This window comes from Ambystoma mexicanum, chromosome 12 (assembly GCF_040938575.1).
Source record: "Ambystoma mexicanum isolate Mex_15411 chromosome 12, UKY_AmexF1_1, whole genome shotgun sequence".
NCBI lineage: Eukaryota > Metazoa > Chordata > Amphibia > Caudata > Ambystomatidae > Ambystoma > Ambystoma mexicanum.
In genome coordinates, this window is record NC_090936.1 from 406832748 (window position 1) to 406859114 (window position 26367).

General features: G+C 46.4%; 1 protein-coding gene across 3 annotated transcripts in view; it reads left to right on the plus strand.

Moving 5' to 3' along the window:
* LOC138513577 (ubiquinol-cytochrome-c reductase complex assembly factor 1-like) overlaps positions 1-26367 on the plus strand; it is a 778211-nt gene that overhangs the window by 586380 nt on the left and 165464 nt on the right. For all 3 annotated transcript variants that reach the window (XM_069628534.1, XM_069628535.1, XM_069628536.1), the window contains one exon: positions 13223-13331. In XM_069628534.1, the coding sequence (XP_069484635.1) occupies positions 13223-13331 (109 nt within the window). The remainder of the gene's footprint in view (positions 1-13222; positions 13332-26367) is intronic.

The following is a 26367-nucleotide window of genomic DNA, read 5'->3' on the forward strand; positions in this document are numbered from 1 at the left end:
AGGCCAGAGTGAAGGGAAGAAGTAGGGGGCAGGGGACCTAATGGGGAGAATCTCTGTTTTGCTGGCATTGAGGCAGAGATCATTAGGTGTCAGTAGGATGTTTGAAGAAGAGTTGTGTGTCGTCAGCGTAGCACTGGAAGTTGGGGCAGAAGGAGGAAATGAGGCGTGCCAGCAGAGAAAGGTATATGTTAAAGAGCCAGAGCGAAAGAGTGGACCTGTTGACTTTTGTGGCATTGGTTGTGAATCCTGACATGGGCTATGCCGCTGCCGGACTTCTCAGGGAAGATCTTGGCTTCCTTGGGCAGGCAGCGGTAGCGGGCAACAGTGGCCGTGGCTCCTTGTTTGGGTTGCGGTGTCGCCGGGCACCTAGTGGCTCCAGGGAACGAGAAAGAAAGAAAGAGAGAGAGAGCATGGAGACGGGCACGCAGTGCTGTATCACTGGTGTGAAGCTTCTACATAATTAAGTTTTAGAAGGCAATCTACTCACGCCCTGCTGCCCGAGTTCCTGATTTCTTCTGAGTTTGTGTCTGCAAGGGTGTATATGTGGTTAGTTTTGTATGGACATCTGCTTTTCAGCCAATAACTTGATATTATTGGTTTTGTTTCGCCAAAATATCACTAATTCCAATTAAAGTAAGTCCATCTAAATTGTTCCTCTTGCACACCTCCTAATGTTAGTCTCCAAACAGGGATATTCCTAATTTCTTTGGATGGTGAACCTATAAAGTCCAGGGAGATTAACAGTTTTGGGGGGTGATGGTTTGCTTGGAGGGTGAATGTAGTGAAGTCAACCGAAGGCATTAAGCTTGTTAGATGGGTGAAAAGTAGTCCAACGTAGGTGGCAATCTCCAAATAAGGGCGTGGTTCAAAGGTATGCTTGTGAGTGTTCCTATTAGTTTCCATGAAGGCACATATCCCTCTGCCACTGCCTTCCCAAAGGTTGCCTGAGTTGGAGGAGATATCGGGCTGCATCAATGTCACTGTTTATTCACATTCGTACAGATTAAAAAGGACCCTTAAAAGAATAATTAGAAGAGGACTTTAGGATGGATGTGCGTAATGGGAAAGAAAAAATAAGAAACGCTTGGCATTCTAGTTCTTGCAACAGATTTTCTTATATTTCGATTTATTAGATATTGCAAGTGTGGGCTATTGGGTTCCATTACAGTCAGTGCTTGGGAGGAGAAGACACAGGAGTGAGAACGAGTTATGCCAAGGTTTTAAGCAGACCTATTATGACCCTAGATTTAATGAATAGTGGGGTTGGTTGTTTCCATTTGCGGTCATCAACAAGTTTGTCATGGCATTTCCTCCATTGGCTGAAACGTCTCCATGTTGTTTCATGCTAATTTATCTTCTTTCAAACAGTCCTCTCACATCTACTTATTTTTTCTTACAATGTAATGTCTTCCCAGCTAAAGATGTATATACAAGGTTCCCATGCTGGTAAGTATTTAATGTGTGTGCCTTTTTCTGTTTTTCATTTGATAGATTACTTTAAAAAAAATATAGACATGGGTTTTGTGACTTTAATAATTACTATGCAAAGAAACGTTGAGCGGTAGTCTAATTTTAAAATCATGCACAATGAAAGTTTTGAAATCTTGTATTAGACTAACTGAAAATATTACTCAGAGATATCAAAGTGCATTCGCTTTAGAACCACCATCAGTCGTCGTTGGTACTTGGAAGGCTAATGCATTTGACCATGTATGCTTTATAGTTTCTGCTAGTACAATAAAAGATATCAAAACTTGAATTTGGTGTGGTAATAGATGAACATGCATTTCTTTATTTCTGTAAATATTTGCTGATTGCCTATGATCCATGAGGTGGCGTCCTATTGCAGTAGTATAGATGCTGAACCTTTTATGAAGGCTCCCTGTTGTTGTTATTGGGGATTTAATTAGCAGCGCAAAACACTCACTGTTTTTTCCCAGTGCATTCAACTTCGAGTCATGTTCATTTTGCTTATTCAAATGGTACTAAAACATACAAATATGAAATTGCAGATGATGCAGAATAAAAATCCATACAGATATATGCCTTTTCTGAAATGCTTATCCTGGACCTACTTGACAGAGCAAAATATGTTGCCCTGAGGAAACTCATGCTGGCAATCATGTCGCTTATTATGGATTAAAAGAAAATGGGCCTCATTATGACCCTGCCGGTCCCGAAACAACGGTGGATGTAAATACGCTGCCACCGTTGTTTCCGGACCGTCTAATTCCGAGTTCTGCAGGCGGGAGGTGTCACTCCCGCCAGGTCTGACCTGGCGGGAGTAACACCACCCTCCTACAGGCGGAAATGGAAACACTGGCTCTGTCATAGACAGAGTTATAAACAGAAGGGCATTCGAGGTGCAGTGAACAGGGTGAAGCCCTAACGGACTAGTATTGTATCACAAGAAAAGAGGGCAACAACAACTGTATGTCATTATAATAGGCAGTGGGGGAAACCCATTAGATATGGGGCAAAAGCACTAACGAGAGTGGCCAAGGAGATACAGGGTCAATCAGAAGACAGTAGGATAGAGAGGAAAAACTGTCTAAACCTGTCCTAACCCAAAGGTTTAGGAAAAACCTATCCCTCGGAGGCGCTGATGTGCCGCTTACAAACGGGGGGACAGTAAAAGAAGTCAAAGAGAATTCATTTTTGAAAAACAACAACAACATGAAGGTTGTAAGACTCCTTCATGTCCTGTGGCACAGTAGGTCCTCTTAGAGGAAGAATAGGCAGAATAAGAGGATTTAAAAGTAAAGTTTACCCCTTGGTCTAGAGGTACAATTAAATGAGAACAAATCTGAGCTGTCTATTGTGGGTACAAAACACTTTTAATATCCCATAGACAGGTCAAGACTTCCCAAGGTGACTCTACAAGTACAATTAGAGAGAAAGGCTCAACACAATATTATTGTATTGCTGTGATCCAAGCTTATTAATACAGCCAATACCCCCTGGTGGGGATGAGCCAATTTCAAGTGAAGACAAAGTGAAGACAACATGTGGGCCACGTTAACCATTCCTATAAGGTGTTTAAATGGTAGGAAGGGACGTAAGACCTCATAAAAAGACATAAAAAAGGTTGTTCATGGTAAAGGTAGAGCATGTTTTGGTTCTCCACCATGTAACAACCACCGTCTACCGGTTTCAGTGGTGCATTTTGGGTGTAACCACTTTCATCAGGACAGTCTTCTAAAACAGGGGTGAAGTTTACTATGGCGATACTCAATATTACATCACCATATTGCTGCCACGGGGTTCAAATACTTTACCCCATTTTCTAGTGCCAGTGCAGGAAGGTTTATGGAGAAAGCCTATGGGAAAACAAAGCAAAAAAAGCCAAAGTCACTCCCCACACACATTGCCATATGCACTAATGCTTAAGAGGCAACAGAAAAAATCACTGCATCTCTTTTCATAGATCTAGAACGACCAAAAACTAGGGATACAGTGTGCACTGCGAAGATACAGACAAATTCAAAATTAGGTTAAAGTTACATAAACACAGATTGTGTGGTCTATGGTTCTGTTTGGTATCGCAAGAAAATGAGAGGCCTGTAATTTAGTTGTTTGCGAATCCATACATGCCCCTGTTACTTCACCAGCGTCCCAGAACAGGACCATGCCACAGACAAAAATGTCAGACGTAGGATGGAAAAGCCATCCATCACAGCTAATAGGACCAAACACACCGTGTAACTGACCTTGACCACTGCAATGGATGTTTGCAAAAGTTGTTGTACATAAAGGCTGCGAAATCACAAAGGTCATTCAGATTCAAGCCACTGTGCGTCGTGCTGCGCTGCAAAATTGGAAAGAATGGCATAATCACTCAAAAGTGTATATGCTCCCTCCTTCCTACCATGCTTTCATCGCGCCCAAAACACATCAGGTAATGGGAGAGACCAAGATCCCTTTTATGCGGTGAAGAAAAAGGGTGGGTGGGGGGGTGTATAGAAAGGCCCACCAACCCCAACGTATATTCCGTTATGCCTGGATCAGAACTTAAACCTGCTAGGAGTACTCCCGTTCGCACCCTTCCTTTAAACGAAAATGAGGGGAGGGCAGGGGGGTGGAAGCGGGAGGAGAAGGTGCCTGCAAAAGAATGCAAACAAACGCAGGCCAGGTGGACTCTACTTACTTGCTTTTGCCGGCTCGGTATAGCTGTTCTAACCCCCGAGAAAACGGGGAAGCTGTTGCCGAGTCAGACGTAAATAGAGTCACCGCGGCATCACGTGATTATGGTCGGAACCAGTGTTTCCATTGTCCCCTTTCCCGGGAATGGGGATTTACGGAATTCCGCCTCCGGAATTACTGGTTCACCGTGGTTGTAATGCCCCGGTGATTCCGGCAACCCCAGAGGCGGAATGGTATTTCGGGACCGGCGGCAGCCTGCTGGTTTTTCCGGCAAGGCTACCGCAGGACTCGTACTGAGGCCCAATGTCACTAATGATGGAAAGAAAAAATTCACATCAACAACCAAGCAGTTGTCATTTGTTAGAACAATTGAGTGAGGAAAAAAAACCTTAAAGGTAGCAGGTCAGATGTAATCTAAAGACAGTTGTGTTATCCCCTTAGCTTCAGGGGCCTTCTGTGGCTTAATTACAGTGTCTGTAATAACATAATGATAAGCAACGCCATCACGCATCCTTTTATTTTGTAATGTATGCTATAAAATACCCTTGTGGGTGGATTATGTTGGAATAACAATTGGAAAAATGAAAGAAAAATAGTAGAACATGAAAATGAAGATTGCAGAAACAATATGTCCAGCGTTGGGAGACACATTAACCTAATGCATCCTGCTGTTGGTAAAATACAGTTTTAGGTGATTGTCAGAGTTTTGAAATACCTGAGAGGTGGTGATAAGGAAAGGATACCGAAAGCAAAAGGAACACGGTTATTGTGACGAATCTGGACTATTCGTCCGTTTTCCCTAGAGGGAGCTACCCCCTTTGAGTCTAGGGAGGTGAGCCCGCTCAGCAAAACGCTCTCTAGGGGTCTATGCAAATTCACAGGGAGTGACCGCCCCCCTCTTGTGGACAAGGACTCCAGTCCTGCAAGGAACTCCCTGTCCAGAACAGATTATCCGCCTACATGGGAATTGGAAAGACTGTTGATGACCCTGTTTTGGATTTACCAAATAGTGACATTTCTTCAGCCTCTTTGGCTTCAGGTAATTCTGGAATCGCCACTGTCATAAAAGAACGACACACCCCTTTTGTTTGTGATGACGTACACACTATTTAGACCTTTAATCAGACAACACGATCGGTTTGAATGAGGACCTAGCATGTATTTGTTTTTGTAATTTATTCTGCTGATTGTGTTGTGATCTCAACAGTAAGATATGCGGTTAATGAGGTGATCTTAACTGGCCAGCAGGCCAACCCTACCTGTGATGGCCCATTGCCCAATTTAATGGCCCAAATGAAGCGTGGGCTCTTAGAAGGTGATGATGCTAGCTATTACCAGCAGAATTAGCCTGGTGCGCCCTTTAATATCATCATTAGCACCCAAGACTTTTTTTTTTTTAAATGAAAAGTAATACTTTCATCTAGCGTATCCCTGTTTTCAGCACTGAAGTCCATTTTCAGTGTTGTTCAGAGGTGGAGGATGCAGTCAGCCAGAGACACCAGTTAATTACTATTTTTTATTTTCCCATTTTAAAAATCAGCTTTAGCGCCCTTAGTGTTCTGCTGGTGCTAATCGGGGCTCACAATCTGAACGAGCAACAGCAATTGGCAAGCGATAGTTGACAGTTGGTGAACAATAGTGGTGTGCTGAGTGTATGTGTAGAATGGAGGTTGTGAGTGACTTTTTATGTCTGGCCCGTAACTTTTAGCTTGAATGTTGTTCCCTTGTGCTAATTAAGCAGGCAGGCGAGGGGCAGGGAAGCACAGCCCTCAGACTTAAGTTTTTTTAAGGTTTCTATATTTATATGAGATTAGCTATGCTGGCATGTAACGTGCTAGTGATGCATGTCCCAGGATACATCTTGTGTGTGACAAAATGTAAGCAACATTAGTTGATTTTTCATGGATGTTGATGCAGAAGCAACTGATCTGTGATTTTATTAAGGAGATTTTATGGAAGGCTTTGGGACAATAGCTCTGAACCATTGGGAGTAGGCTGAAACATTTGAAATCTTTTAAAAAAAGCATTGTTTTTTTAGAAATGTTGATGCTATGAGTGCAGATGTGAGAATGGAGAGACTGCTTAAGCGGTTGCCAGGGTAATGCTTTTAGGAGTTGTTTTGGAGCCTTACAGGTTTTGTTTATGTAGTCTTTAAAGTATAATCGGCTCAATGCATGTATAAAGTGCCTGGTAGGCTATCTGAAGAAGGGGAAACAACCTTGAAACGTTGTGGCAATTACACTATGGGTTTAAAAGGAGCATAGTCGTTTATATGCAGATGCCTTGTAAAATTATGAAATACCAAAAACCAAAGTTTCTTCTAAAAACACCCTGCCTGGTGTTTGGTGAAAGAAATTGACGAGGGATGTTGATGTAAGGGGAGAACCAGGGCAAAGGACAAGGACTATGAGACAGAATTGGGGTGTGGAAGGACATGAAAAATAATCTGTGATATAGATGATACATGCCAATAGTGTTGCCATACCAACCAAATATTCTGCTACTCCACAACTTTTCTCTTCTCCCTTCTTTGTAGCAATATTTTGGCCGGCACCAGTTGTCCAAGAACCAAAATAAAAACCAGAATGGAGGTTAGGAATATTAAAGCTCAGAAATGATCATGCTGCATTTGCTTTGAGAGCTGAGCATTATTGGTGTCATGTAGATGCTGAAACAAAACCAAAATAGGACTCTCTGAAACGTCCCATCTGCCTGTGGTCTGTACCTTCCTACCTTCCATCATTTCATGGGCATCAACTTATGAGGGTGATAAATGCCATTAGTGATGGCTTCATAAAGTTCAAATCTGGAAATACATTTTAGAAAATGCTTGTGGTAACAATGTATTTCCCTCTGAAACTCACTTTGGTGTAACACTGGCATAACTCAAAGTCAAATTCCAGCAGACCACCACCACCCCTCCTAATCACCCCTCTGGAACAAATTGAGAAAGGATCTTAGGAGAATTGTCTAATCTGAACCTGTCCTTATGTCTGTTTCTGTACCCACAACAGTTTTTTGGAGAAAAAAAATCTTTCGAGATCCAGCTATTCTAAAATAATTTGTAGTTATTTTAGAATAGCTGGATCTCGAAAGATCTTTTTTTTGGTGGTGGTGGTGGTCTGCCAGAATTTGACCTTTACAAATGTAAACACAAACTGAGGAGGGACTGTGCTTTATCTAGACAGGCTCTACTAATGACCGGTGGAATAAGTGACCCTTTGCCACTTCAGTAGTTCATTTCAAGCACTTTGCCCTCAATCCTCATTCAGTTATACATTTGATTGATTATGCATCTATCATTGTTGCTGATGAACTAAGTCTAATCCAGTGGAACACATTGATATATTGAAGGTTGGGTGGGACTATTTGGAAGAAGATGTGTTGTAGAATTTGTGATGCAAAGTTAGACAAGTTTGTGGCACAACAGCAATTATGTTTTTTAGGATATATTTCCAAATCATTGCAAAGTGGACTTTAGTGGCTTGATATTTAGGATGAGAATTCAATCTGTAGTAGTTTCAGGTATGCTTGGTGATCTTTTTTGAGAGTAGGAGCAATTTGGTCGTCCTGAGAGGATGCAATCTATTGTCTGCAACTAGTGTTGAAATGTCTCCTGAATCATTTTCCTCTGCATATAATCTTACTTTCAAAACAATTGTTCTTTTGATTGGCCACTGCAGTTATTGGTGGGCTCTGCATTTGAAATACCAATGAAATGTTTCAGCAACCTAGTGAAATCCAAGCCAAGGCCTGTGATTGATGATGAGGCTCATAAAATACATCTCTCAACTAAACTGGAAACATTTAAGAAAGAAAAGGAAATTTAGCCAAACTGTTGTAGTGCAGTCTTGAAGAACATAATTTATCTTAATAGGTGGTTCCAGGTAGAGAGACCTTTCTAATAGATTTGTGTTGATTCCTAGGAGTTGAATACTGACCAGCCATTCTGCTGCTGTTTAAACCTTTTGTTTCTGCTCTTTTTCAAATGTTATTTTGTATCTGTTTCTGGTTTGTCTCACCTAATATGAAACTGTACAATGGTGGTCACGTTTTATCCTGTGAATTGTTTAACATTGTACTTTCATGTTTGATTGATCAATTTAGCTGCCATGTTTCTTTTTGTAGGTCTTTTGAGGGAAGGAATAAGTGCTATGCATTTGTGTTCTTTGTCAGGGGTGTGAGGGCAGCGAAGTGTCCCCAAACCAATGGGAAATAAGTGCGCGAGACAGGAGTTTAAGGAGTACTGCAGACAAGGAAGGAAAGGCAACAACTAGACAGGCAACAAAGGCAGTAAACAGAAAGGGTCAGCATATATAAACAAGACAAACAAGTTAGGTTCCCAGTTGAAGTTTACGCAGAAAAGGGTTGGCGTAAACTGTAGCCTTCTGAGCTGGTAGTTATTACAGGACTCACTCTGAATGCTAAGGAAAGGAGCAGCAGGGGGGGTCTGGACCTTAAGGCACAAACAATGTAACCATACCTACAAGACTGAAGTCTGTACAGGTCCAGCAGGAACGGAACAGTGACTGCCCCCTGAAACAGGAACCAACACACTGTTAACAAATATGGCACAATGGACAAGACTGAGAAGTGACAAAGGAAAGGGACAGAGATTGCCTGGCAGGAAAAACTGCAGCCAAACTCTGAACAAGGGAATTACTCAAGCAGAAGTGAGGATGAGAACAATAACAGAAATATCCAGGCAACAAACAGGACATCATAGTGAGCAAGGTTCAGGACAGAGAACGGGAAGAAAGAGCACAAGCAAGAAGACAAGAATCAAAGTGCAAAGGTACAGGAGATTGGAACTGCAGAGTAGAAACTAAGGACTGGAATCAAGGAACAGCAGACCGAACTATAGATCAGGAACATGACAACCCAGGACTGAAATTCTACTAGTAAACCCAGAACTGAACACAGATTAATAAGGAACTGTAATTCTTGACTGCAATAACAAGGGCAGGACTTCATACAGAAAACAAGTAAACTCATTACTGGAATCTAGAAAGCTAAAGCCAGCTAAAATGGACTATGGGCACAGAGCAAGGAACTGTAGGCAGCAAACAAGCAAATTGGCAGTAGAGAGCAAGGGACGGCAGGCAAGGAACAGAGGTAGCAAAGGACGGCAGGCAGAGAACAGAGGTCTTCAGACAGAGGAACAGGGGAACTTCAGGCAGTGGGTACATGGTTGCAGGGCAGGGGGAACAAAGCTGCAGACAGAGGGCACTGGAGAAGGTGCTGGAAACAGCAGCCACAGGATAGAGCAGAAATCCAAGGTCCAAACCACAAGAGTCTGGCTGCGAACTCAGTGGAAGAGCCCTATGCTCCTGTATGCAGCTACTTAAATACTGACCCACCCTGTGCTGATTCAGGCTCGTTGGCAGCACCTGAAGCACATCTGCTGCCTTCCTCTCTCGACCTGGGAAAGTGAAAACTGCTCTGATCTCTAGTGCTTCTGGGGATAGTAGTTCTAAAACTACTGCATAGTAATAGCCAAGTAATGGGAACTGACAAAAGGTGCATTATGGGATATGTACTTTGTGAAATTAAATAGGCAAGTTCCAAAGTGTTGCAAAAGGGAATGTAAAGACAGACATATGAATATGTATTATCCATGGATGATTATGTTGATGAATTTCGAGTCTCATTTAGTCCACATTGGGTGCCACTTGGTGTTTCAGTGGCATGGACATGACATTTGGTTGCTTCTTTTCTTTGTAATTCATGTTCTCATTAATGCCATCTAAAAATGATTTTCCTTAAAAACCTTTATTATTTCTAATTCTTTTTGTGACATAAATGTCTATCGGCAAACAGGCTATGACAAGGTTAGTAATCAGACCTTGTCAGGAGGGGCGAGGAACCCTTCTCAGCCAGGGTGGGAGGCTCATCAGGGTGGAAGCCAGAGTTAGTCTTCCCCAAAGGAGAGCGGTAGGATGCAGCCCCAAATCCTGTCCCCTCCCCAAGTGGCTGCTTATATATCGGCAGTACCAGCTTGCTTGACTCACTTGAGCCCGCTAAACACAACCCTGCCTAGGGGTTTGGGAAAGCGGGACCCCACTGAGAGGGACTCCCCTTTAGGGGACAAGGACTCCCATTCCTATGGGGGAACTCCATATACCCAAGCTATTATCAGCCTACATAGGAGTAAGAAATACTGACAATAACTTAGTGTTTGGCTCAAGGTAATGCTGAACTTTCCACATGGTTGACAATCTGTGGTAAACAATACGCCCCTTTTGAATATCGGATCAAGAATAAAGGGTCAACAACCCGTCAATGGAGGATGATAAACCCATCGCTGAGGCGAGCCTCATATGTGAAAACATCAGAAAGAGGCGGATCTACGCAGAGCAGGCTGCAGCACTGAAAGTAGCGGACGCCTGAGGGAAATGGCGTCCACCAGGCAAGGACATGTGCTGGGCCTGAGAGGCTGAGGTCTGACCACGTACAGGATGTGGTGGGCCCTGAACCCACAAAACAGACGTAGAGTCCATGGACGAAGGTAGAACTGGGTCCTCCGCTCTAAGGCCGAGAGCCAACAACAGTGAGAGAGAGAGCAGAGATGAGCGGAATGCGAAGATCGCTAGCATCTAGTGCAGAACAGCGGCAAGCTATGGAGAACGCTGCTGTCGCTTGTGAGACTGACCCTCACTGGCGAAAGCACTGCAGTACAGCAGATACGTGGGTTGCCCACGTCGGAGGGAGGAGAAGAGAAGAACGAACGAGCAGGGAAAAGTGAAGGACTGCCCTGTCCCCATTCAAGGATCACAGGGACCTGAGAAGAGAGAGAGCATGAGACAAGGAGAAGGGTCATGGGAGCCCGAAACTCCTGAGCAGCACAAACCTCCAGAAGGGTCACAGGGACCCCCGAAAGCTAAGAGAGCCAGAAGGAGAGAGGGGTCACAGGTACCCTAAAGAACTAAGTGAGCTATTGGGACAGGGGAATCCAAAGCAGAGTGAAAAGCAGATACCATGGGAGCACAGAGGTCTCCCACAGTTGGTCCAAGTGGGGAGCGATCAACCAAGCTGGTGGAAAGGTATCAGGGAAATATCCCTCCACCTAAAGATATTTGACTTTTGTTTTTCCGGGAACTTGAGACTTTTTGTTCGATCTTTGGGGAACTTTGAGGAACTTTTGATATACTGACAAAAACTGTGTTCTTTGAGTAGAACTGTTATTTACTTCTAACCATTGGATACAGGCCCAGGAGGGATGCCTGAGACAACCAGAGATACCTATGTGAAGAACGAAGAGTACAGGGCACTCAACTTGTTTTCTTTTATGCTTTGCCAAGTGGTAGTGCCGGTTTAGTAAAATGCTTTGGACCAAGTTCTATTTTGTTTTGGACTATAGACAATCACCTTTGTTTAGTTTGGAAGGGAACTCCCTTTTAGTGATAGGGTTAGTGAAGCGTTTTCTTTTAATGTATATAAATCGACATTAAAACATGTCCTCTGGTCTGAGTCTTCCTTGTGGCTTGCCACAGTACTCGGAAGCAAAGCAGCAACCACTCAACACAACTTTACCTACCTTAGGGGAAGCTGTGCCGTGGTCCACCCAAAATGAACTTGGACTTTTTGCACTACGGATCGCCATTGCTGCATCATGACCGGCACACACTGAGGAAAGGGGCAGTGCTTAGCCCACTATTTATAATTTCATCTGTTTATAATGCCTGTGGGTTGGGGAAGACAGGGCCATAGTCCCAATGAGAGAAGCTGGTGACAGTGAAAGTTCTAATAGGAAGCAGGACATTTTGGGTTGTTTAAGTGAAGTCAGAGCAGGTGGTGGTGGTAGACCAAGAGCCATTGAGGAAGGGAGGTGGACAGGAGTGTGGTGGCAAATAAAAAAAAAAGGTGAGATGCTGTGTAGTGAGTATGTCTGCAAGATAGCTGAGATTGCTTGAGGCAGTGTAGAGAGTGAGTGGAAACTGTGTAAGGGTGAAAGTTGTGAAGTATGAGGTGTGGAGGAGGGAGCAGTAGTGTGGAGGGGGAGTAATAGCATTGAGGATGGAATTAACAGTGAGTAGTTGGAGGGGTACGATATATAGAGGGGCAAGTAAGAGATGAGGTGGGTGGAGTTGGGAGAAGTACATTCAGAGATAGGGAGAGGAACATCAGGGATTGAGAGAAAGGAGATGGACTGTCAAAAAGGCACAACCCTATAATCCTGTTTACAACTAATAACCTTGATAGTATAGGGCCAGCGTAGAGCCTAGAGAGAGCTTAGATAGATAAGGCAGTTGCCTTTAGGCCGTTACCATCAGCAAGATAGAACTAGACAGTAGGGAGAAACAATCAATGTATAGTAACCCGGGAAGTAAAGATGCCTGGGTTAGGGAGGATCTGGTGTATTATAGATGTAAGAGTGAGGGGTGGTCCCTAGCATCCTGCCTAAGGAAAAAAACAACTCTCAACACTTTCTCAGAGAGTTGAAGCTTTCTGAGAGCCATTTGTTTTGTTTTTGTAATTTTAAATACAAATAAATATAACCGACTTGTAATTTATGTCGGCACATTTCAGTATCTCTTCTACCGTAACAATGCCCCCCCTCGCCCCCGCTCCCCTCCAAGCTGTCCCCCCTTGGTGATTCCAGCCTTATTAATCCAGTGACGTGTAAATACAATTTTAGTCCAACTGGTGTGGCTAAACAATGTTTCCATTAATATTATGCAGCCCTGCAATTGGTTGTCTCCAAAATAAGAAATTGTCATCAGTGTATCAACCCTATAATGATGAAGTTGAGGAATTTTAGGGGGGTAGGTGCTGCACAATTAATCAGTATGCACTGATGTGAAACGCTGCGTTCTTTTGAATGGTTGTGGCTGCTCATTGGGCCAGGCACATGTATTGTTGCTTATTTACTGCCTGAAACCTCCATTCCAAGATTGATTGTAAATCTTATACGGTGTAAGCAGTTTCAATTTTCCTTTATTCCAAATCGATTCATTTGTTTTTCTCCCTGTGCATTTGATTTAACACAATATTTGCATCTTCAGTTTGAAACCAAGCCAATACCTTTTTAGTCTTGTCCACTTTCCATGTGTGTATTCATTTTATTTTATTGTTTTAGGATGTGCCTAGTACGCATGAAACAGGAAGGACGAGCAGGAAAATACATGTGTCGATATATAGTTCATTCTATGTGGGAAGACGTTGAGCAACGTGGAAAGGTTATGGGGGTGAGTTGGCCTCTCTGATGTTCACCATGATGCACTTTAGTTGTGTTTAACATGTATTTAAATAAATAAGGGGATATATTTTTATATTTTTGTTACTCTGGCGCTTATGTTTATTAGCGTGCTGTAAATTTGCTCCACAAGTTTTATTCCGATGTTACATTTCTTGAGGCAAAATATTTAGGTCATATGAATGATTACTATTCTATTGATAACTAGGTTTTGCTCTGAGGAGGGTAAACGCATCTGCAACTGTTTACAACCTATATTTATTGGCTAATTAAAATCTAAATAAAGTTGATCTAGACTTTCTTTTGTCACAAACGTAGAAGGCAATCATCTTTTTTAGGCTCGGATTGGATCTATAATGTGTCACAATAAGGCTGGTGGGACCCACAGAAGGCAGGGACACCAAGGATGTTCTTTACAAAACTTTATTCATTCTGTAGCAAATACAGTATGATGTCTAATCCCATAAGGGAACAGAAAGTCTTGGGTCACACTTCATAATAGAACTCTCTGGGCCTGCCAGTCAGGGTTTGGTGCTCGCTGTCTGTTAACAAGTACAAGTTGAAGTCCTTTCAGCTGTGCCATCAAAGTAGAACTGTCTTTACCCTGGTTCAACTCTTTGGCAAAAAAATGTCAGCAGGGGGTGCTGTGCGTCCATTCCTGTCTACTCAATGTCCCTTGGAGGCCTCCGTCTCCATGTCAACGTCACTGAAGATATATGTAGCACGCGCAGCGCCTGTTGGCTTCAGTTCTGTTTTTCTGCACTTATGCTCGGATACAGTACGCTTCCTTCCTTGAGAGGAAAATCTTTGATAATTTCATCGAGTACATTCTTTAATTCTTCAAGTGAATTTGTGAAGAATGGCTTTGTCTTCGGCGTCTTCCACTCCCAAGTCGGGTTTCAAGAAATGCTGTGACTGCGGTGCGAGGATGTCCGTTACGGACCCCCATAGGATTTGTCTGTGGTGTCTGAGGTCGACTCATCCGGCATCGGTGTGTGAGGACTGCCTGTCCATGATGGCCAAAGCCCTGAGAGAGCGTAGAGGGAAGCTTGCGGCAGGTAGGACCCCAAACTCCCCTTCGACTCCTTGCACAAGTCGAGAACAGTTTATCCTAGTCACAAAAAGAACAAAGGTTCTTGATCACGTACTGCTATCTGAATAGTAATATAATATGGGGAGGTGACTTCAACTGTACGCTAAACCCTCTCCTCTCAGAAACTCCTAGACTCCTTTCGCCCTAGTGGATGCTTGGAGAGCTCTTCATATGGACACCAGACACTACTCGGCACCACATGCAGTGCACACAAGAAAAAATTACTTCTTCATAGGACGGTAACTAGCTCACCTCATCACACATGCTCAGTATAAAGGTAGAGTTTTGTCGGATCACGCCCGGCTCAGTCTGCAATGGCAATATGTGTACCCTAGAGCTCCGATCCCTACGTGTCGACTCAGAAGCGAATCACTGTAACACCCTCCATTCTGTGATTACATCAAAGATGGTATCACTGATTATGTTTCGTATAATAAGGGAAGAGTACCTAGTGCAGGGACCTTGTGGGAGACCTTGAAGGTAGTGATCAGAGGAATGCCATAGCAGGATCAAACGGCATCCAAGTTAGTATTAACAGGGATTTGTCCTCCGCAGAGGAAAGCTTGAGACAATTAGATCCGTCTCAAGTGCAGCTACCGGACAGGAATGCAAGGGTCTTTGAACTAAAACAAAAATGCGTGGAATGTTAGGAGTGACTGGGCAAACACAGTTTCGCTAAATATACTGAGATGCAACACTTGGAAGGGGATAGATCTGGCCGCCTGCTGGCATGGCTGTACAGAAATGTGGATAAACGGGGCCCCATACACTCGATATACATGAAACGATGGGATTAGTGCCATACCCAGACCGCGTCAATGACGTTCTTCTGGAATTTTACCAAAACCTTTATCAAGAAGGACCCCAGACACCAAGGGCCCATTTAGAGGAAGTGCTGGACGAGGATAGTACTCCCAGTGTTTTGTCAGGAGGCGAGGGATAGCTTAGAAGCACCTATCTCCCTGGAAGATATACAAAGCACGATTGTAACCCTGCCGACGGGGAAGACACCGGGATCAAACGAGCACCCCAGTGAAATTCTATAAGGAATATGTCCAAGAATTGGCCCCTCACTTGCTTAGCACCTTCAATGAGTCCTATGCAGTGGGGGCTCTCCCATTGAGCTTGATGGAATCCATCATTATACCAACACTTAAGCCCCACAAGCCTCCAGATGAGTGTAGCTCTTAGAGGCCTCTCTCAATGCTTAATCAAGATACTCACATCTATACTTGCAAACCGGATGAAAAAAGTGATACATAACCTGGGGCTGCCAAATCAAACGGTCTATATACAAGGACGAAGCATGTCCTGGAATCTGAGATGATTGCATCACGTGATAGATAGCACAGCACCCTGGGACATACTGTGCGCCATAGCCCCATTGGACGCAGTTGAAGCGTTTGATTCTGTAAGATCGGACTGGCTTTACGCAACTCTTCGTAGGTTTGGGTTTGGGCAGACATATATTAAGTGGGTACAGCTAGTGTAAACTAGAGCGATTGCTAGGGTCAAAACAGGCAAATACATCTCTGAGGCGTGAGAACTGGAGAAGGGGACGAGACAGGGTTTGCCCGTTGTCGCCACTACTTTACGTTCTAGCCATGAAACCTATTGCCTATTATCTCAGGGTGGAATACATGGGGCAGGCATTGAAATAGACGGGACCAGACATCTGAAATCCCTGTTTGCAGATGATACATTGTTATATATTCAAAACCCTGAAGATAACTTGGAAATGCTACTGGAAGCGATGGCACTCATCGCGAAATTGTCGGGGTTACAATTAGCATGGACAAGTCAGCTTTGATTCCCCTAGTGGGACTGTGTAAATTAGATGCAGGGGCGCTGCCTGTCCTTGCTCTATAGTGGAAAGTGTCCACGTTCAGGTATCTGGGAGTCGACGTGTATCATGACCTAGCAGTGGTGCATGCACAGAACATGCTGAGGACCTTGGAGGGGGTTAAGAATTCTATGACGTTCTGGGCCAGACTACCCCTTTCGCTGATGGGAAGGGCAACTCTGTTGATGATGGTAGTGCAGGCCAGGTTGCTGCACTTTTTTGTAAACATTCCGTTCTACATAGCTATATCATTGTTTAAAACTTTGGATAGTATTTGTTCCTGTGGCAAAACAGACAGAATCGAATAGCGTTATCGCTACTGAACAGGCCGCATGCAGAGGGTGGCATTATGGTCCCGCAGTTCGAACTATACCACGTAGCAGGGCAGGTACAGTTTGTGGTGGATTGGTTGGCAGATGACCCTACCCCAGACACATTGATGGTGCAGGCCATGGGGTTGCGCTATTACCTGAAAGAATTGGTGTGGACCAGGAAATCCCGGGCCGGCCGTTGGAAGCACCTAGTGTCCCTAGGGGTTAAAATGTGGGACAGAACTTTGGCGGCAATGGGGCTCACAGACCCAATCTCGTGCAAATTCTTCTGGCCTTGTGATAGCATCTTCCGCCAAGGTAGGAGGGGTATACTCACAAAATGGGAAACCTGTAGTGTGACCACAATAGGGGATTTATTGCAGGATATGACCTTAGTACCCTTTTCAGAGTTGGCAGCACGCTCATGGGCCTCCCTCCCTCCCCTCTAGCGATACGGGGTAAATGGGGGGAAGATTTGGGGGCAGAGTTCACAGATGCACAATGGGGGCAGGTGCTGGGATACCACAAAAGTGCCACGAAATGCAAGACTGCAGTTTATACAGTTGCTGATGGCACACAGGGGCATATATGACTCCTTGGACGATCTCACGGTTCCCAGGCGCGACAGTATAGGTGTGTCCCAGGTGCAAGGTGTTGGAGGCTGGGCTGTTGCATACGTTTTGGGCATGCCCAGTGCTGGGACTATACTGGCAGAGAGTGGTGATCAGACTACATAGAGCGAGGTTGAACATGGATGTGCTTTCCGCGAGAGCCTGCTTTTTGTGGCCGCTTTTCATGTCCCAAGGGCACAAATTTGGCCCATAAAATGAAAGATTTGGCGTGCATCCTAGCCAAGCATAGAATACTTATGGCATGGAAATCTCCCAAAGGCACAGTAGTGGAGGATTGGTGGCAGGACCTGAAGCGGTCGGCGATGGCAGAAACTGTGTCATGGAAGAGGGTTGGGTGGGGTAGCCAAGGCGAGGCCACATCAGGCATCGTAGAATGGGAGACCTTGTTGCACACTAAACTTTGGCTGCCCTCAACATCCCTAAAACTCACCACATCTCTAATACGCGACATAACTTACACTGGCCATCGTTCACCCAAACAATCTCCCTCAAAACATTGTGATTTACGCACAAATGTCTGGCCAACCAGGCACCGAAATCTTTGGCAAACAGATTCATGAGCAACGCCTCTGATCGACCCCATAGAACAGCCCAGAGACATTGCTTACTATTACCCAGATTTAAGCTTCAGAAAGCAGGGGACTGTAGCTTCCCGGTGCTTGCCGCCGGGCTCTGGAACACCCTACCCAGCTCACTCAGATCAGAACCCTCATTCCACTCATTCAAAAATAAAGCTAAAATCTGGCTTGTTGCGCAGGACCACTAGAGCCACCATTTGATAACTTGACCTCTGCTCTGCTGGATGCTATGCCACCCCACGGAATACTATTGTAAATATCTACTATATGTAAATGGTTATGTAAATGGCTATGTAAATACTTGCTATGTATATGTATCAGATGCTTCAGATATAATGGGCCTCATTACGAGTTTGGAGGTTGCCATGCCGGTTTTTAGCGGCATGGCTACCTCCAAACTCGGGTGCGGGTCCCGCAAAAGGGGATTTACGGGCCATTCTGACCTTGGAGGGCCCGGTAATTCGCTTTAACGGGACCCGGACCCGGTACATCCCCATTCACATTTGAGCCCCTTTAGGGCTCAATGGGAATGGGGAGGATGCTAACAATGGGCCCGTTAATGACAGGCCCGTTGTTAGCATCCTGGTATGCTAGCGGGCCCCGCTCTGCACGTCTGGTCTGACCAGGCGTGCAGAGCGGTGCCCGCTGCAGTCCTCGTAATGTGGCGGCACGGAATGAACGGTGCCGATCCCTTATCTGCACCGTTCATTCCGTGGCCGCCCTCGTTGTAATGAGGCCCAATGTGTATGTATATGTAACTCTATGCAACCGTGACCTAAGAAATGCACCTTGATGCCTTTGGGCGAGGTGCACTGTACAAATAAACAAAATACAAATACTGTTTGTGGCGGAAGCTATAGAAGGAGGGGAGGCGGATCAAGTCTAATAACTGAGTGAGGTGTTTCACATGATGTAAGATTCTCTTAATAGAAACTGTACCAGTGCTTTAGGCAAGAGGAGGGTGGGAGTTCGGAGGGAGGGGAAGGTAGGGGAGAGGGTGTTAGGGGTGGTATTTAAGAAAAGTTACAGTGGCCAGATGTTGACATTGTTCTGTGATATGTTGTTGTCTCTGTATCAGTTAAAACCAATAAAATAAATATATATTTTTTTAAAGGGTTCTTTCTCCCCCGCATACCCTTCTGACCAAAGCCCATATGAGGCGTTAGAAATGTATTTTGGGGGAAGTGTTCACAATGAAAGGACTTTTTTGGAGCATGCAACTCCGACAAAGAGCACACAGTGATTAGCCGGGTAATGGAGATGCAGGTCTATTTAATATGGGGCACTACTAAGAAAGATTGTTGGTTAATCACCCATGTGTGATTTGACTGCCTGCTTTTGAGGGGAACCACCGCTAAATGGAGAGGATATCCGGATTTAGCGGGGTGTGTGGTTATATAAAAGAGGATTTTGCCCATTTGTTATTGTTTTTCCCCAGATATAGCTGAATTAGATGGGCGACCTTACTGCCGGTCCTAAGGGAATCTGACATCTGCTCCTATAGGCCTGCAGTTTTGTTTCTTTTGCCCATTCTGTTCTGACAGTGTGGGCATTATTGTCTTTTTTAAGAGCCATGCATTACAAGAAAGGGCTGTTAGCGAATGGACCTAGTGTGTCTAGTAAGTATTTATTCGCCTAGTTATAGTATTCTCCCCAATGATTTGGGGACTTGGCTATGTGTTTTCTCTCTTACGTTTGGCTGGTCATTGCTTCTGCGAATGCCGTTCACTCATGTAACTCTGGGATAATCTCAATCCGATCTAATGTATAGTTCCTGAGGGGAGCATTAAGATTATTTTTCATTTCTCTACATTCCCAGTCATACCAAGTATTACGCTGTCTATAGTTCTTAGTTGAACCATTACTATAATACAGTAAGTGAGGAGATTGTTTTGCAGAAATGATATGTTCATTTTATATCGGATGAATCCATTTGTAGATCTAACTGGTATGATTCAAATATTGGGACAAGGTCCCTGTAAATCTGTGGGAGTATGATATCCTTTTCTAACCTTTCCCAATTAAGAAGAAGGGGTATCAGTATCCCTACACGTCTGTATACCACGGCTCGGCGGGTAGCTCAGGGGCAAGGTGCTCACCCTGGAAGCAAGACGACACTGAGCAACGCAGGTTCGATACCCGGGTCTGCGCTTAGAAACCTCTGGGTATTAAGCACGTTATAAATAACCAATTACAATCAGATTTAGAAATCAATGACAGATTGAGCCTTAGAATGACTAGGTAGTGGTCACGCTCTACTCATCTGACCACATTTAAAGAAGCTGCCTCTGACCAATAGTCTATGTGAGAGGAAGTTATTCCTTGTCTGAAAGGTGGGACCGCTGGAGTTCCAAAGTTACAGTGTAACTTTAGGAAAGGGGTACCAAGAGAGGGAAGTTATCTAAAAGGTGCGTTTTCAGTGCTTTCTTAAAAAGTCGTGGATTTTCCGTGGCTCTGATATTGACCGGTAGTGTGTTCCAAAAGGAGGAAGCGGTAACTGGAAATGATCTGCCCATTCCCCTAGCTCTTGAGTACTGCAGTCCTTGGAGATGTATGACAGATGAGGAAGGCAAGGTCCTTTTAGGTTGGTACGTGAATCAAAGGGCTTTACTAAGAAAGAATGATGGATTAGCATACCAATTTTGAATTGAGTGCGTTCCTGCACTGGAAGCCAGTGTAGGTCTCTCCTGAAATTGGATTTTTTTGTTAATCCCTCTTATTATCCCTCCTGAAGCTAAGCAGTTGGGGGCCATGCCATCATTTTGTACTACTCTTGGTTTCTCTTCCAACATACACACTGTGTTGATTATATGTTTTAAAAGGTTTCGAGTAAAATGGAGCTATGTGTTTTACAGGTTCTGGTATATGTGCGTTAATCCCGGGTTATTGCTTCCGAACTCCATTGTTTGAGTGTGGGAGAGACTGGCTAGTACTGATTATAGATACAGCTAGTGAAATGTCTATTAAAATCTCAAAAGAACTTACTGACATGGAGGCTGAAATTAAAAAATGAGTCCCACTCGAGACCTTTAAACGGAGGCTAGAAGATATCCTAAAGGAAATGACTGATTTTAAGGAATTCACCACGAAGGAAAGACTTAAAAGAATGAAAAAAGATCTCACTGAATTTTCACATGAGAAGGCATTTAAATATACTCAAGAAGGATATGACCCTTCTAAGAACTCGGCAATACAATTTCAGAAGCAACGGAAAGTACATTTTGGTAATACCTCGTTTTCCTCAGGATCCTCAGGAGATGAGAACTTCTCCAATTCAAGACCACAGAGGAATAACTTCCGCCCTGCAAGACAACAAGGCAGAGGCAGGCAGAATAGTAACAGAGGAAGAAATCACAATAGCTCCTCCAGAGGGAGGCAAGGACAACCACCACAAAGACAACGTTTTTTAGAGGAGGAAGGACACAACGAGGATTGGGATTATGCCCCCCGCCAACTCCGGAGCACCAGGGATTATTAGTAAATTTATCAAGCTATACCCCTACTCCTTCAGAAGTAAAATTGTTAGACAAGGTCTTTGGTTTTGTTCCTACTACTAGTTACGACTGTTTCAGGATGAGGACTGAGATACATCAACTGTTCCGTAAAATTCATCTAAAACAATTCTTCTCAGATAAAAACTATGAGGGCGAAGTTAATAACAGTGGTTTAAAGAATCCTTCCGATTTCCAGCCACCATTTGCAAGTTTGACACATGAAGCAATAGTTTTTGAAAAACGGGTGCTCTCTGAACTAAAAGTACTTGAAGAGAAAAACACTAATACTCATTTTTTTCAAAACCTGACACGAGTGGAACGGTCAGCCTTACATCAATTTAAAAACAATGACAAAATTGTGATAAGAAAGGCAGACAAAGGAGGAGCGATTGTTTTACTCAATCGCGATTTCTACGTTGCAGAGTGTACCAGACAGTTAACTGATGTCATGTTCTATAAAAGAATTGACGAAGATCCCACACCGCGCCTAAAAGCACAAATAGAAGAAAAAACTAGAAAGGCTATTCATATTAAACCACAGAAAGTTAAAGTGGTGCAAGGTGTGTTTATATTAAAAACGAAAATGCAGAAGAGGGAGAGAGTAGATGGCCAATGCATTTCAGATCAATGGATCCTTCTTCAGGGCCAATAAAACCAAAGGACTTAGCATTGGTATCTTTGATGTAGAAACACCATTAGCCTGAAAAACCCTTTGAAGTGATGTGCGCGTGTTCTTAATCAAAGGAGAACGAGCAAGACGTTGGACCAAGTGGGACAAGCCCACGAGGGATAAAAAATGAAAAGTATCTGTTTTGTTTCGCTTCGGAAACCATTGCGTTAAGCCCGTAGTCCGTGCGGTGTCCGCAAGCATATCTGCTTTTTGTCAGGATACTCGATTTATATGGAGACTGAGGCCCTTTTGCCTTACTCACCTGCTTTGCTCATTTCGCTAGGGGTGTGCCAGTTAGTACCTATAGCAGTGGTGTTCTAACCTTTTTAATGCTGAGCAACCTGGTTGAGTAATACTGTTGCTGGTTATCCGAGGGTTTCCCTGAAGTGATCTTCCTTTTTGTATTGTAGGTCCCTGTCAGCAGCTCTTGCACACTCCTGAGGTTCCATTTAGCACTGTTGAGTTGTTGTGGATAAGATGGGGGCAGGTGTTCAGAAAGTACTCAGTGAAGTTTCGGGATTCCTGTCTCTTATCAGATCTTCGACCTTTAAATGTTAAATGTTTAAGGTATTTGTACCGCGCACCGTCACCAACGGAATTGGTCCCTAGGCACTCTGGCGGATCTGTAAATGATAAGGTGGGGTGGGGTGGGTTAGTAAGGTGAAGAGGGAGTAGGATAGTGAGAGGAGTGGTGTTCTGTTGGCAGCTTCAACTCGGTATACACCAGATGCTGAGCTTTGGTGCGGGTATTGGGTCGGTGATAGGCCGCATGTGCTGTTGGTCCGGCTTCTCCAGCATGGGGTCTGGCATGGATTCACATGCTCATGAATATTCCCCGTCGTCAGGCTGGGAATCCTCGGTAAAGAAAAAACCAGTATCAGTTTCGTTTCTGATCTGTCTTTCGTAGTAATAACCAATCACTGGTCTCTGCGTCATACTGACCACAGCCAATGACTGCCCTCTACCTAAGCACCGCCTCTGGCAGCCATCTTCAGATTTTTACCGCACGTTCATGTGTTGGGATCCTCGTGCTATTGCTCTCGAGCGTTAGTGCTATTTTTTCGCGCTTTTTCACAAAAACTTCGATTCTTTCGGTCAAAAGAGCCTCAAGCTCCACCGATCCTACATCCGATCAACGGGGACCCGTGTCGGATTCATCTGTGCCCCTCAAGGGTGAAGATTTCGTCGAGCTACACTTCGGAGGACTCCAGAAGCTTCTCAGGCCCGGTCTCGGAGATGGCCCAGGAGAAGGGAAGCTCGACGCCCGGAAAGCTGTTCAGGGCCTGCCCTGGATGCCAGCTGCAGAACGTCTTCAAGGAGGACGAACACTCTTTCTGCCTTTACTGCCTTCATGGGGACAAGACGCACGTGGAGAAGGACTGTGCGTTTTGCGGCAACATGTCGGAATGGACCATGAAGGACCGCCATCAACGTCTCGCCAGCTGGCTGGAGGGTAAGAGCCCGTCTGGCGAGAAGAAGAAGAAATCTGAGCGGTCTTCTAAGACCTTTGAGGGCGCCCCGGCGACGGGGGCCCAACATAAGGCCAAGCACCGCGAGTCCGCTGGCACCGGGAGCGCCGAACGGTCGGGCTCTACGGGCGCCAGGCAGGGCGCACCCTCCCCGGCACCATCAACCACGAGCCAACGCTCTGGGTCGGGTAAGAGGAAGGCCGAGCACCCGGCGAAGCTCCTGGAGAGGCCCCGGTCGAGCTCTATGGCAGAGGAGGAGCGTGGCAGTGCCCCCTCCCTCAAGGATAAGGCGGTGAGCGCACCTAAGGTGGTGAAGGCCTTGATCCATTCGACCAAGCCCTCTATCGAAACGGTCGCGGCGGCCCTGGCCCAGCCTGTGGAGGCTGCACCAGTGGTGGCGGCCTCGGGGCCCAGAATCTCCCTGCCTCCTCGGAGGGAGTCTTCTTTTGTGCCCATCGATAGGACCCCCGTGAAACCCTCCGTGGGGAAGAAGAAGGGGGGGCAGGGCGTCGTCGTAGATTCGGCCTCAACCTCAGAAGAGGAGCTGATCGAGGTCTTAAGCCACGGCCTAGGCGTGGAACAAGACCAGCCCGTCGGAATGGGCCCCGACGCAGGTGACGACGACGACATCGTCGAGGATACCGACGGGGCCCCTGCTCGCCCGTTGGATTCCCCTTTGCCAGCGCCGCAAGACAACTCAGCGGCCATTTTGTTGGCTATACAGTCCTTATGCTCCGAGATAAGGACGAGACTACCGTTACCGACGGAGGAACCTCTCCCGTCGGGGGATCCAGAACCGGGACCTTCTGGTGTTCCCCCTACCAAGAAAAGAAGGATCCATCCACCGCCTCCTTTTCAACCGTCGCGCCCCGTCCAGCCCTCCTCCCCGTCCACCCGAGGGGATGATACGGGGACTGACACGGCAGCGACGGGTACGGACGACGAGGCATACGACGAGGATTTTCCGTCGTCGCCTCCCACCAGGGCTTCTCCGCCCGACGAGATTGGATCGTTCCACTCAATGATCGCCAGGGCATCCGAGCTTTTCCAACTCTGCCCTGAGGAGAAGAAAAAGGAAGGCTTCCTTTACCAACGGCGCGAGGCCAAGAGGAAGACGGTCCTCGCAGTGCCTCTGTTGGACGACATTTGGGATGAGGGCCTTTCCCCCTCCTCAAGAACCCTTCCACGACGCCAGCGAAAAGAGACCGGTACGAGAAAAAGTACCGGGTCCCGGACTCGGCCCCCCTATGCCTCCGGGCGCAGCCTACCCCGGACTCCGTCGTCTCCGCGGCAGCCAGGAAGAAAGCGGGGGGGGGTGCGGCCTCCACGTCGACTTCCCCGCCGGACGGCGAGGGAAAGAAATTGGATGCCATGGGACGTAGAGTCATCTCGTCGGCGGCGACGACCATTAAAGCGGCCAACGCCTTGGCTATCGTGGCCCGCTACGACAGGGAACTCTGGTACAAGATAGCTCCCCTGCTGGATTTTCTGCCGGACGACAAGAGGGCGGAGGCCCTTGAGATCCTGCAGGAAGGTGAGGTGGCCTCGGACCACGCCATCACCGTGGCGACGGACATCGCCGACACTGGGTTCCGCCAGATGGGCAACGGCGTTTGCCTTCGACGTCGTGGATGGCTCAAGGCTACGGACTTTCGGCAGGACGTCCAGACCAGGGTCCTGGACATGCCCTTCGACGGGAACAACCTGTTTGGGAAGACAGTGGACGATTCCCTTCAGGCCATCAAGGCGGATACTGAGACGGCCCGGGCCCTTGGAGTACTGCAGCAACGGCGGACGCCCTTTCGGAGCGGCGGAGGCAAGGGCGCCTCCAAAGGTTCCGGCGGCGGTTTCGCTTCCTACCGTCAAGCGGCCCGCTCGTCGTCGCAAGAGGCCTACAGAGGACGAGGCAAGTCTGGCGGACCCTGCCGTCGTCGCCAAGGAGGCCAAGGCGGCAAGGCCGCGTCCAAGCAGGATTGAACCGGCCGTGGGGTCGGGCCCCCACCGAAGCACCCCGGTGGGAGGCCGGCTGGCGGGCTTCGTCAGCGTGTGGGAGTCCATCTCCACCGACCGTTGGGTGCTGGACGCCCTGGCCCGGGGCCACGCGCTCGAGTTTCAAAGAAGGTGCCCGCGCGTCCCCCCCGTGGCCAGGAAAGAACTTCACGTCCCTCAACTTCTCCTGGAGGTAAAGGCGATGCTCAGAAAGGGCGCCATCGAACTCGTCCCAAAGAGGCTTCGGGGCTCCGGAGTCTACTCGCGATACTTCCTCGTGAAGAAGAAGACGGGAGGATGGCGCCCCATCCTGGACCTGCGACGCCTGAACAAGTTCATCAAGGCGCAGAAGTTCCGGATGGTCACCCTCCAGCACGTCCTGGGTCAGCTGGAGGAAGGAGACTTCCTATCGTCGTTGGATTTGGAGGATGCCTACTTCCACATTCCCATCCTAAAGGGGCACCGAAAATTCCTCAGATTCGTGGTCCAAGGGCGTCATTACCAGTTCAAAGCCCTTCCCTTCGGACTACGGTCGGCACCCAGGGTTTTCACCAAGTGCCTCGCACCGGTGGCGGCGCAGCTGCGCCGCGAGGGGATTCACGTCTACCCCTACCTGGACGACTGGCTCATCCGCGCCAAGACGAGGGAGCTCGCCGTGGTCCACACGGCAAGGACCGTCCAACTCCTCACGGACCTGGGATTCTCCGTGAACTACGCCAAATCCCACCTGGTGCCCGCGCAAGTCGCACTGTTTCTGGGAGCGAGGCTCGACACAGTGTCCCTTCTGGCCTCCCCGTCGGAGGAGAGGACCAGGACCATCTTGGGCAAGGTGCAACGGATGTTGGTGGCCGACGCGGCCAAGGTGAGGTCCATCAAGTCCCTCCTCGGGATGATGTCTTCCTGCATCTACCTCATTCCCATGTGCAGGCTCCGGATGCGCCCGTTGCAA